General features: G+C 34.0%; 1 protein-coding gene across 1 annotated transcript in view; it reads left to right on the top strand.

Moving 5' to 3' along the window:
• Positions 1–10,479, top strand: part of WDR72 (WD repeat domain 72) — a 63,726-nt gene extending 53,247 nt beyond the window's left edge. Inside the window, exons 16-18 of the mRNA XM_079317696.1 lie at positions 1,910–2,001; positions 3,411–3,490; positions 8,072–10,479. Coding sequence (XP_079173822.1) covers positions 1,910–2,001; positions 3,411–3,490; positions 8,072–8,224 — 325 coding nt within the window. The 3' untranslated portion in view covers positions 8,225–10,479. The remainder of the gene's footprint in view (positions 1–1,909; positions 2,002–3,410; positions 3,491–8,071) is intronic.
• The last annotated feature ends 2,035 nt before the right edge of the window (positions 10,480–12,514 follow it).

Below are 12,514 nucleotides of genomic sequence, written 5' to 3'. Positions count from 1 at the left end.
AAATAAAACAAGAGACAAGAATATGCCCTGGTTTTGCTATCTGAAGTACAGTGCACCCAGTAATGATGGCAGCCACTGAGAATGAATGTCTCATCAGCCCTTATGTTCTGAGGACCATCCCAAATAACATTAATGCTACTCAAAGCAAATTTATTGACTAAATGCTTTTTCAGCATTAAAGGAAAAATAACGTGCTCAACATTATTTGACCAGGCCAAATAGAGCATGCTAATCAGGCAATGGATATTGTCCACAGATTTTTTTGTTGTTTGGCAAACATAGTGTTGGTCTGTATTTAGTTTTTTAGGGACAATTAACTTCAGTGTTGGTGATGCTATGGCCCCAAGGCAAGAGGGGGGTGCAGAAAATATTGATCTTGCAGCAAATATCTGCATCTCCCACAAATCTCTAGGCACTCAGTGTCTCTCAAGACATGTGCACCATCCCACAGGACAAATGCACATTTCTCAGTTGTTTTTGTGCTAATCGTGCTGCCTATTGGTCCATGTTCAATACAAGCTCTTATATGAGTCCTTGTTTCAGGATTCCAGCTTGAACCTGAATTCCTTTCCATGCAAAACAGTACTTCATGCTTGCCTTGTGCAGCACTCTTTTGGAAAGACATTGTGTAACTGAAATTAATTAGTATTCCAGAATCAAACATTTTTCCCAGATGTGCACATCCTGGCTTTGGGACATATAGCCTATAAGTATTAAAGTTGCTGCAAGGAAAAAAAAAATTTTTTTTTCTTCTTTTTTTTTAAAGAACAATGTTATATAACTACGTTTTCTCTAGGATATGTGAAGACAAACCCTACCATTTTTAACAAATATTATTTTGATGAATTTTCCTTCAAAAAGTACAGTATGCAGCCAAAGCTCTTTGGGCAGTTGCTTTATCCAAAACTGCAGTATACTCAAGGGAAAAGAAACCTATATATTGAATTCTAATTCACCACAGTATTTACAGAAGTAGTTAGTAGGACAGTTCTCACAGGTTCTGGTGTCTGTCTGTCAGTTTTTTGCAACTTGACACAGCCTGTGAAAATAAAGGAACCTGTGCAAAATGTGTCAGATCATAAAAATGGGACAGAAACAGGAAGAACCTGGGAAGAAAAGATGTTCAAAGAATTTTTCTCATGCTTTTTGCCACTTGTGTCTATAACTTAAAAATCTCAAGCTGCAAGCTTTCAGAGTTGCTTGGTATTGTAAAGTTTTTTGAAATGTTATGACTCACTGTTCATTGTAGTGAATTTGAAAGGCAAAAATATTTTTAAAATGACATGTAAATGTAGTTTTTGCAGATCACTATAGTGATTTATTTAAAAGAATTTGTGCAAGGGTTTGGAGTGGTTTTTTTCACTTTCTCCACTGTCCATATCTTTGTTTAGATTGCTGAGTTCATGACTCAGAAAGAGCAAGCATATGTACACACTAGTCTCTTAAATTGTAGCCATCCACTGAAATCCCAAGTATTGTAATGATACTCTAAATTATTTACCACTGTGGAAAAAAAAAGGAACCTATAAAAAAAGCCTTTCAATTTCCCTTGAACTTTTGTCCTATGTGTTAGAAAAAAAAAAAAACCAGACAAATTCTTTTGTGGAAATGGTGTTTTTCAGTTCTTTACATATGAATTTCTTTCTTTATTGCAAGATAAAGCTTCACATTTGGCTCAAAACTTATTAGGCTCATTTAGATGGTACTTCTCAGTGATGTATATTTGTGAATTTTTCAATATCAAGTTTTAGGAAAAAAGAATGCAAGTGATTTCTGAGGAGAAACTTCACTAAGGTTGATAGTAATTGATATCAGAGTACCTACTGTAAAAAAACCCCAACCCTACTTTAATACAAAAGATTTTTCATATATATGTCAGGTTTTGTTTAATATTTTCATATTCTTTTAGTCCACAGAAACCAGAATCTGTACATGAGAAATGGCAAAATGTAGAAGCAGTAACACTTCCATGCCCCAGTTTTTATGGAGAGTTACCAAGCAGTAAGTATGTGAATTGACAGTACTAACTTTTAAGTGTTCTGGTTTTGCATGCTTTTTTTGTTGCTAAAATACAGAATTTAATTTCAATAATGATAAAAAAAGTTTCTCTTTATGCTGTCCAATCTGCAAACCGAGAAACTGAAAAATGTGTAAACAAACAAAGTGTTAACCAGAATCAATGATATTTTTCCTGTTATGACAAGACATTTAGCTGAGTTTCTAAAGACACTTTCCAGCAATCAGAAAAACAGCAATGTAATAAGACAAACACTGCCCTCACCCCCTTCCCCCATCTCCCTCATCACCATGATGTGCCCACCCAATAATATATACAGCCCTCCAAGCAAACTGTTGCCTTAGTAATACAAGAGCCATCCTGACTGTTCAATAATGCCTTTAGACTTGTGGCTCAGGGCAGAATAAAGTAATCTGTTCCTGTTAATGTCCCACAGGCCATTGCTCATCAATCTTGGCTTTGCAAGCCAGCCTTGGTTTGTTTACAGTATGTAACTAACTAAAGAACATTTAAATAAAAACCTTGACAGAATATGGACATTTGTCAGTACATGTTACCTGTCTGAAAAATATAGTGTTCTTCTTACAGAATTAGCCATGTCTAGACTGAAAACACAAATTCTTTTCCATCAAATCTTGATGCTGTGCTGTGTAGGTAAACATTAATATTCCCATCAAAAATTAGTTACTGTTCCTTCTCTGAGTCTAATATCCACCACAACTGTAGAACTTGTAATGACAGCAGAAATGTCAGTTGGAAAAAAGAGATGGAACATAAAATCAAGTGACATTTGAAAAGTAGGGGAAAGGCATGGAAGTGGTGACTACAATGTTCATGAAAATAAAAATATATTTATATATATTTATATATTAAAAAATTCTAAGGTAATCTAAAAAAATTCTAAGGTAATCTAAATCTTATGCCTTACTTCCCAGTTCATACACTTGTTCAGATTTGCAAAATAAAGTCTGATCTAAGACTTGCAGATCTTGGAGGTTCTAGGAACAACTTGTTCTTTAGCAAGAAGGATACACTGGACAGCAGAATAGGGTGGTTAGGTAGTCCAAAAACTAAAAGTATTCTTGATATATATAAAAAATTGTAATGGAAGAGTACTCCATTGGATATCAGTTCTCTGTTAAAAAAAAACCAACAAAAAACCAGAAAAAAACCAAAAAAACCAACTCTAATTTGGGATGAGAATAAGTGTTAAAGCAATAGATTGTCTGAACACTTTGTGTTTATTGTATCAGATGAGAGCATGTTCTAAGAACATTTTTCCCATCTTTTCAGGTATGTGGCTGAAATGAAAATTTTAAAATGCTAAAATATTTTTGTGTTTGTCTCCTTCTCTATATATTGTCAGTTCATAAATTATACATGTGTTTTTCAGGTAAGAGCAGATATTCCCCAGACTTTGGGAGCATTTCATTGCTGAAACTCATTTGCTGTTGGAATGACCAATCTGTAAAGGTAGGAAGTAGCCTGTGTCATTTGTAGCAATGTAATCCTTAAGTGCCATTTACTGTAATTTAGTATTTGCAATCCATAGTGTGACTAATAGTTATAATTTCTGGGGAAACTGTTACATAAGTCCTACCATTCAGGTCTTTGGAAAGCAGATTAGTATTACAGTATGAAGTATGCCACTCATTAAACTATTTAGCCTTAAATGTTTAGATGTGACAAAGTAACTTTCCTACTAATCTTTTATCTAAGTGTTATAGCATTTATTTTAAAAATGAGTTATTTCTTCTCTAACAACCACATGAAACTTACATCAAAAATACCATCTTTGGCTCCAGGAAAACAAAGGGGCAAAATAAAGGCAGTGTCTTATGTTCATGTATTATTATAGAAGAAATTGAAAATGCCTTTGTGATGGGCAAAAATCCTGAGTCTTTAATTATGACAACAGTCTTTAAGAACAACTTACAAGTCATGTAATTATGGGTTCTTCAGGTCAAATGATCCAATAGGATGCTCCTCCCTATTATTAGTGAAGAATCTGAAGTCTTGAGAGATTAATAACTTTTTTGAGAGTTGACAGGCAGTGGGGAAACAATCTAAGCAGTGAAATCTGAGGCCATTTTTCTTTTTGAAAATATGTATTTAAATAAAGTTGTCTAGTTGTTTGAGTTAATATTCCAGGATAAATAACTCAAAATGTTATACTCTGACCACAATGGATTTTATTTCAGAAAGGGGAAATACCTGTTACAAATCTAGTTCTTGATATTACTTTTGAAATTGAATGCAACTCTCTCCTACTTCAAATGCAAAGAATATTTTCCAGAGCTGAGAAAAGGTGCTGCAGTAATAGTCCCCTCTTCTGTTAGACAAAAATAGTTTCTGCAAATATTTATTTTCAATTGATTCTAGCATTTCATCTTGAGCTTATCAGTTTATTTTATTCCTCCTGCCTGCACATCTTCCTTATTATTTCTGAATTCTTTTGCTCTCCCCTTTCTCTTAAAGTAAGAGATTTTCATCTTCTTTTGAAACCTCAATAACTGCAATTGTCATATGGAATGCATATAATTTCTTGCTGACCTGGTCAGCCACTGAACTCCTTAGAGAGTAGTTCATATATTTATGGAATTTGTGTTTGCAGCATAGCTGTATATGTCATATCCAGGTATTTCTATTTCTGAGTGTATTTAGCTACTGATCAGTGAATGCATTGATACTGGTCTCATCTAGCACAGGAGGTTAGTGTTCTGGAATATAAGGTATGGAATAAGCTGCCTCTCACTTTTTTACCTGAAAAAACTTTAAATTTAAGACACTGAAATTTTCAAGTACTAAAAAAATCATGCTCTCAATGCTTCTCAAATTTTTACATTATTCAGGTAAAACATTGTGGCTGTAGTAAGCTTTGTTAACCCACTTAATAGCACAGATTTTGGATTGCTTGCCACCTAAGTGCCATAGAACTTTTATGATTAAAAAAAAATGTTGGCAGTAGGTATGATATTTAGTGACCACCAGTTTATACAAAATTTTAGCTTTTTTTGACAATAAGATGGTTTCGTTAAAACTTTATTTATGCAATCACAGTTTAATGGCCAATTGATTAATCCTGAGCAGCCTGATCAAGCACTCATATATTTACAAAAAATCATCACTATTTAGGATGTTTTAAAATACTTTTTCTATTGTAATTTCCATGAAGGATACTGACTCTCAGACATGACCAAAAGGAGATACCAATTATTGGTTCCTCACAGCACTGTAACAGATTCTATGCAAACAATAAAACTGAAAAAAAACTGCTGAAAAATCCTGCTGCAAATGTTTTGTCAAGGGTCTACTGACTTGTTGAACTTCAAGGCTCTGGGGAGGTAATTTTCTGAGTCAAATTTTAAAATTATGTATGCTTTTAAAATATTTTTTTAGTATTTTCTGTTCCCCAGATGATTTGAAAGGAAATGTCATCTTCACCTGTTCTGCTGCTCTTTCAGATAAAATATAGCCATTCCTTGTCACACTCCCATCCCACCCAGAAATAACTTGTGTGTTCATCTTTCCAGATACATACATGAAGAAAAATATATAGTTCAGTAGAAGTATCTAGACAACTGTTGTGACAATTACTGTGCAGAATTAGAGCAAAGTAGGCTGGGTCATTCAGGTTGATGTTTGATGTGAATCTTTTGCCCTGTGATGTGGCTGTGTTATGGAGGCACCTGGGAGGCAGTTTCTGCAAGGCTCAGACCTGTAGAGGTTAAGGCCTGAGCAATAACCAGGAGTGATATCTATTGACTTCTCTCCTTAAACCCTCTCATCAGAAAGAGAATAGTAATCCTTGGAAGTAATTGATAAAGTGTGGACAGGAAAGCCAGGATAACTTAGTATAGATGTAATAGTACAACTTACCTCAACTTTTGTTCCCTTGTCTTTTTGAATTATTCTGTATTATTGCTGCTTCAGAGTCAAACAATTACCTTTCACTTTCAATATCAGTATTTATAGGTGGGCATATGCTATTTATGCTTCCTCAGTCAAAGAAGCAGCATAATTTGTCAGATTTAGCAATCCCAACTACAAAACACATTGTATTTCAACAGCAATTACAATAGTCAGGAATAAATGAAAGGAAATATAGCCAACAAGGCAGCTAATTTATGTCCAGAAGGCCACTAAAGATAAAGTGGAAGTGATCAGAGAAAATAAAAGATACTAATGTTGATTTGTTATGTGTTAGAAACAGGAAAATCTACTGGAGATTGTTAAACTTGGTGATAAGGATAGATGAGGTTTATGAATTTCAGGGTAACATTCCATGAGAAGATGAAACTAAGCATGAAACCAGCACACCAAGCACTTGGAAATGCAGAAACAACAAAGACACAGTTGAGTAACATGCAGAGGCATCTACAGGTGCCTCTACAGTAATTCCACATTGTGCCATTTGTAACAGTTTTTTGTTTTAAGATGTTAGAGGAAGTTATTGCAAATGCTGCCTGCCATGCACAGCAGTGATACAAGCAAAGAGTATCTGATCCAGATTAGTGACAGGTTCTTAGCAGATTTCTTTTGTGTACCTCTGTAAGAATTTTTGGTCAAAAATTTCCCTAGGACAATGAGAACATGTCCCTGTTTTGTTCTCTTTCTTAATTATTCTAGATATATTGCAAGAGTCTGCTGCAAAGTCAGGATCTGTAATCCCCAAAGCTCAGGGCTGTATAGATGTGAGGAACTGGAAACTGCCTTTGGTTTTCCCTGTAAAATAAAGTTCTATTATAGCAAGATGAAGGCTTGTGCTATGTTGAATCACGTAGGGCTGAGTTCACTCGCAGTGAACTTTCACATTGTGGACCTGACTATGGTATATTTGTCTACAATAAAGGATTTTGTCACAAAGGACACCCTCAGCCTTTGTTCCACTTAATGATTTCAATTTACAAGGGCAGTTAGAGATGTTTTTGAGGACAGGTACTTCATTCTCTTTTCCAGGCAGTTTGATGGATCCTGCATATCAACTTCAATTAATGCGAAATTTAAAATAATTTCAAAAGCATTTTATAATATAAATAGTGTATAACCTTAAAATTTTTATAATAAAATATATTAAAGTTTTTGTATTCAATTTGAATTAATGTTTAAGTTGAAGTTGAACCTTAGATTCACTCTGTTTTTAAGGAAAGTTCTTGTATTTGAGAATTAATATATTCCCAAATGAGAAAAATGGTATTCTTTTTTCTGAAGGAAATACCAAATGCAGAGAAGGTACACCATTCTGAAATTAAAACTAAGAATTACAAAGGTTTGGGGTCTTTTGTCTAAGGCCTTCATGCGCTATGTAAGTGTCTTTGCATCTTTAAATGTTCTTAGTTCTTATGGCACCATTTTGCTAAAGAGAAGGAAACTCAGACAGTCTTTACACTGCATTGTCCTAATGCCCACATGAGGTGTATCAGCTTTGCAAGTGCCTTTTACAGGCTGCTCACAACTCCAGGAGATGTTCCTTTTGCATAAAAGGAGTTTGAGGAATGTGTTAGACAAAAACATATGGGGATTTTATGTTTGAGCTAGAGGAATGGATCATCACTACTAATAATAAAACATTCTTTAATTTTATCAGAAATTAGATGCCAGGAATCATAAAATGTCACCCAAGACAACAAGGTCGTTATTCAGTCTATCAAGCAATTTTGCACACATCAGGAAAAAAGAATAAAGATACTTATTAGCTGTTATTACCTTGTGCTTTACTAGCATATTTTGTTAGTATTTGTTTATCCTTGAAATCAAGGAGGCAGTAGGTGACTGATTCTAGATTTGACATTAAAGAAAATGAATGTTTATTGGGGAGCAGTCCTGACTGACAACTAACACTATTTTATTGCTATCTAGTTAAGCTTTTTTTTTTTCAATGTGTATGTCGAGACACATAATTGTCACTGTCTGAAAGACTAATCAACGTCGACTTTCTAATGACATTCACCAGGACAGTCTCCAGATTTTGTGCTAGTTGGTTAAAATTGTCAAATACTTAGATAAATAGTTGAGGTACTGCTACCATCCAACAATAATTTGCATTTCTGACAGATTGTTGAGGCAATGCAAGCAGTGCTGCTGGCAGAAGTTCAGAGGACTTTTAATCCCTTGAGAACAACAGCGATTTGCAGGGAGCCATTGGCCAGAGCAGAGAATGGAAATGGTAAGTTTTGGACCCTGTCAAAGACTGAGAGGGATTTGTAATGTGTTAAAAATAACAGAATGGTTTGGGTTGGAAAGGACCTTAAAAATCATCTAGTTCCAGCTGCCTGCCACGTGCAGGGTCATTTTCCACTTGGCCACAATGCTCAGAGCTTTGTGCACTCCCAGGGATGGGCCATCCATAACTTCAGGCAACCTGCTCCAGTGTCTCACCCCCTTTACAATAAAGAATTTCTGCCTTAGATCTAAGCTAAATCTACCTCCTTCAGTTCAAATACATTACCCCTTGTTCTATCACTATGACCTTGTAAAACATTCTTCAGAAAATTTTCTTTGCCTTGTAAATGGAAAATCTGTTGGTATATTATTTTAAAAGAACTTCCTCTAGTAATCAGAACAAGTGGGAGTATGAGTTCACAATACTTTACTTCAGTGTGAGACAGGCCAAATGACCTATATCTAACCTTATCAGGCTAGGAGTTTTCTCATATGATTGTCAAGGAATTAAAGGGCTTTCACCTCTGAATACTAAAGAAGAAAAGGTAAAGTTTCTTTGATTGTATAATAGGTTTGGTGTTTGCAAATAAAAGAAACACTGTAGTTGAAATAGAATCAATAAATCATATTGGAAAGAAGTTTTACAAATCTGTCTTTCCAGTGACATCAGACCTTGCACAGCTCTAAAAATTAATTGCCTAAATTTTATAACTTCATAATGTAATATAGAATATTTTATTTTTATTTTAGAAATAACCTCCTGCAAGGAGATATCAAAAGCCTTTTACAATTAGATCATTTCATTTTACAAGAAGCTTACTCTTTGCAACTTTACAATGGTGCTAATGTTTATGGTAAAAAAGATTGAACCTGAATTTATGTTATGAAGTTATATTCTTCTTTTTTTTTTTTTTTAGCCCATTAGCTGAGTCTTAAAATTAAGTGACCTAAATTTTAGATCCAATCTTATTAGTGAGCCTTCACTTGGGAAACTAATTTATTATCTCATTCAGTGTGTGTGTCTGTCATGAAAATTTGTTACCAATATCCTTGTTCCAGCATACTAAAAATGATCAGTGATACTTGCTTCAGGCCACAATACAGTGTCTATAATTTTGAAATGCAAGACACTTTCAATGATTGTCATATATGAGTTTATACTTTGCTTACATTGAAGATTGTTTCAAATCATTTAGTTTATGTGGTTTGGCCCAAGGTGCATTGTAATTAAGCAACTCCAGCTGTAAAGTTCATGTATGGACTTAATTTCCAATTTTCTGAATTTTCAGGGTGTATTTCAATGAAATATTATGACAGAGGTTTACAGCTAAAACGTAACTAACTGAAAGTTTCAAATGCAGATGTCTCCATACTCCAAATGTGTTTAGATCTTTGGGTATATTTCAAAGTTTTCTATAGTAGATGAAAAAAAATCCACATTTCTGTTACATAAAAAGGGCTGGTATGATTCTAGTAGTCAATTGATGTTTAATTCTAATTAAATCCCAGACATGAATTCAGGTAAGTTACCTCTACTCTACGAAGGGAGATTCGTTTGTATGTCTGTGGTTTTTACTGCCATTTTGTTCTTAACCCAATTATTTGATGGATATTCAAAAAACAACTAGAAAATTGCTTTACTAGGAGAACCATATGCATAAGCTTTTCTTCTGGCTATGTCTTTTTCATACTCCATGATCTGCACTATATAAATACATGCTGTAAGGAAAAGTCGATTTTTTAATATATTCAGAACTTAATGTAGTCAGAAAGAGGCCGAAAACATACAGAATGATTGGAAAAGAGGTTTTGCACTGTATTTAATATTATTTTAGATTTCTTATTGCTCTCATTTCTACTCATGTTTGTTGCATTATTTGTCGAGGTTTATAAATAGAAGAAGTATTCTTGTTTTGGCTTGTATGGTTTTGTCATATGTGTCATAGAACTTGTTAAATCATAGAGAATTGAACAAATTTTTTTGTGATTTCTAGTATATGAAAGAGTATAACTAGTTTTGGCTTCTAATAATATGCAGATATGGTTAAAAACCCATTCAGGAGTAAGTCCACAACCATTGTAATTGTTAGGATGAGTGATTATATCTGGATTTAGTAATTTATCTGACAGGTATGTCATATTTTATTAAATACTCTGTTTTTATGGGTTGTACAGTAGTTGGCATCTTGTGCAGTATCAAGGTAAAGGTTAAATATTGTTTTGGGTTTTTAAGTTATAATTCAAGACTGGTTTTGTGCCCTCTGATCCAAAGTAAAGTAATCTGAATATTGTCAGCCATCGTTATTGCAATATATTGCATTTTTCATTAATTGGAAATAATAGATTAGATCTAGAGATGTTTAATCTTATTTACCTCAAAAAATGTCCACTGAAGCGAATAAAAGTTAGTTTGGTTTTTTTTTTAAAGACAAACTTTCAGAATTTGTCATTCAGTTTTAATCTTTAAATTTGATAGTATATTATATAATTGGGTTTTTCTCATTTTTTGGTCAGAAAGGTCCTTATTCCTTTGAAGCTCCTGCATCCTTGCTTCATGGTTAAGGTTGACCAGATGTAGGCAATAACTTCACTTGATGAATAATTTAAAATGCCATATTTTTCTGTGATTCCATACAGACAGAATTGCTTATTTGAATAAAAACCCCAAACAAACAAAAACCACAACAATACCAAAAGAAAAAACCCAAGTTACCAAACTCATCTTTCTTCCAGAAACCAAAATAAAGAATTAAAAAACCCCAAATTGTGCATTTAAAGCATGCCAGAGAAAGGGTTAACTCTGGTCTGTCCTAGTACATTATTCCATTGTTGCTAAAAGGAAATATAAATGCAAACAGCTGCAATTTCTTTATGTTAATGTCAGAAATAATAATTCTGGACCTGTTCCAAACATATTGATAGCAATCTTATTATTGATTTCTGCAGGATTTTTTTCAGTTCTTCAAAGAAGATTAGGTTTTCCCTAATTTTTTTGACATTAGTCATAATTCTGAAAATGTATATTGGACTGTATCCCTTCTTGCATTCTTCTACACACCAATAATCTCAGGTTAATAATACCATTTAACAGGTTGTCAGTGTGGTCTTGTTTTCCACTCTGAGTCAGAGGCAGTGATTTTTTGAAAATTTATTTATCTATTTTTATATCTACTTAGCATAAAGCTAAGAGGAGCTATGCTGGCATTCATTTTTCATTTGTAGTGTTTGATCTTATGACATACATACTTAATCCATACCCAGTCACGTGCAGAACTTCTTTGATCAGAGGAAGTGTGTGGATAATACCACTGTTGTCATTCCCTAGTTCACTGATTGGACACAAAGAAATTGGATATTCCCTCCTGGAGTAGATCTGAACCTGTATCTTTTTCAGTGGTAACTCATTGCTTATCCTCAGGGCATTCAGCAATGAGCCATCTACAGAACTTTTTTCCTTTTTCATGGAAATATCAAAATATTTGCATGGGTAAGACCTAGAAATGAGATTCTCTCACCTCCAGGTGCATTTTGTGTCTAGGACTGCAATCTCCCAATAGTTACTGCACTGAAGCAGCTTCCCATGTGCCATTCTAGGGAGCCAAAAAATTGTTATCTGGAACAGCATCACAGCATTCCAGTCTTCTGGAGTTGCACACCTCAGTTTTTTGTAAAATGTGAGGAACTGGATTTATTTACCTTTTAAGAAAATTTTGGAGATAAATGTGTTTAAGATGTGTTAATACTCAGATAATAAATTGAAGAAATGATGCATGTGGTATTCTAGGAATGCCAAAAACTGGAATAGTAGAAGGACAGCAAAGTACAGGCTATATTTCTAAATACAGCATGTTTTAACTGCCTCCTGTATTTGTGAAAAAATGAAATGTGAAAAATCACACCACTAAGACTAGTTTGCAATAAATTCTGCCTTGCACTTAAAAATTTCTAGTTAAAGCAACTGCTAATGATTCAAGCTTTTAAGTATATTTGAAAGCTATTAGCTATAACCTCATCTTTTGTATGTGGTTTTGGAGCCCTTTAAACTATTCAATTAAATAAATTGGTTCTTGCAGGAAAAAAGCTTCTGCTGATAAATACCAGACTGAAATTAATGGTGGCAATTGAATTCCATAGGTTAGTATAAAGAATTGTCAAAGACTTATCTAGAATATAACAATATGTTTTGTTAAAATGAGGAATCCGTTCAGTAATGGTAAATCAATGAAAGGAGGGATATAACCACTCCTGTTCACTAGGGAGGAATGGTGACCTGCAACACAGGGCTTTGAACACTTCCATTGTCAGGGTTTCAGAAATCTGTCCAGCCACAGACAC

The sequence above is a fragment of the Erithacus rubecula genome (genome assembly GCF_903797595.1).
Source record: "Erithacus rubecula genome assembly, chromosome: 14".
Taxonomy (NCBI): Eukaryota; Metazoa; Chordata; class Aves; order Passeriformes; family Muscicapidae; genus Erithacus; species Erithacus rubecula.
Note: the sequence above shows the minus strand (reverse complement) of the source record. Positions and strands in the feature narration are given on the sequence as shown.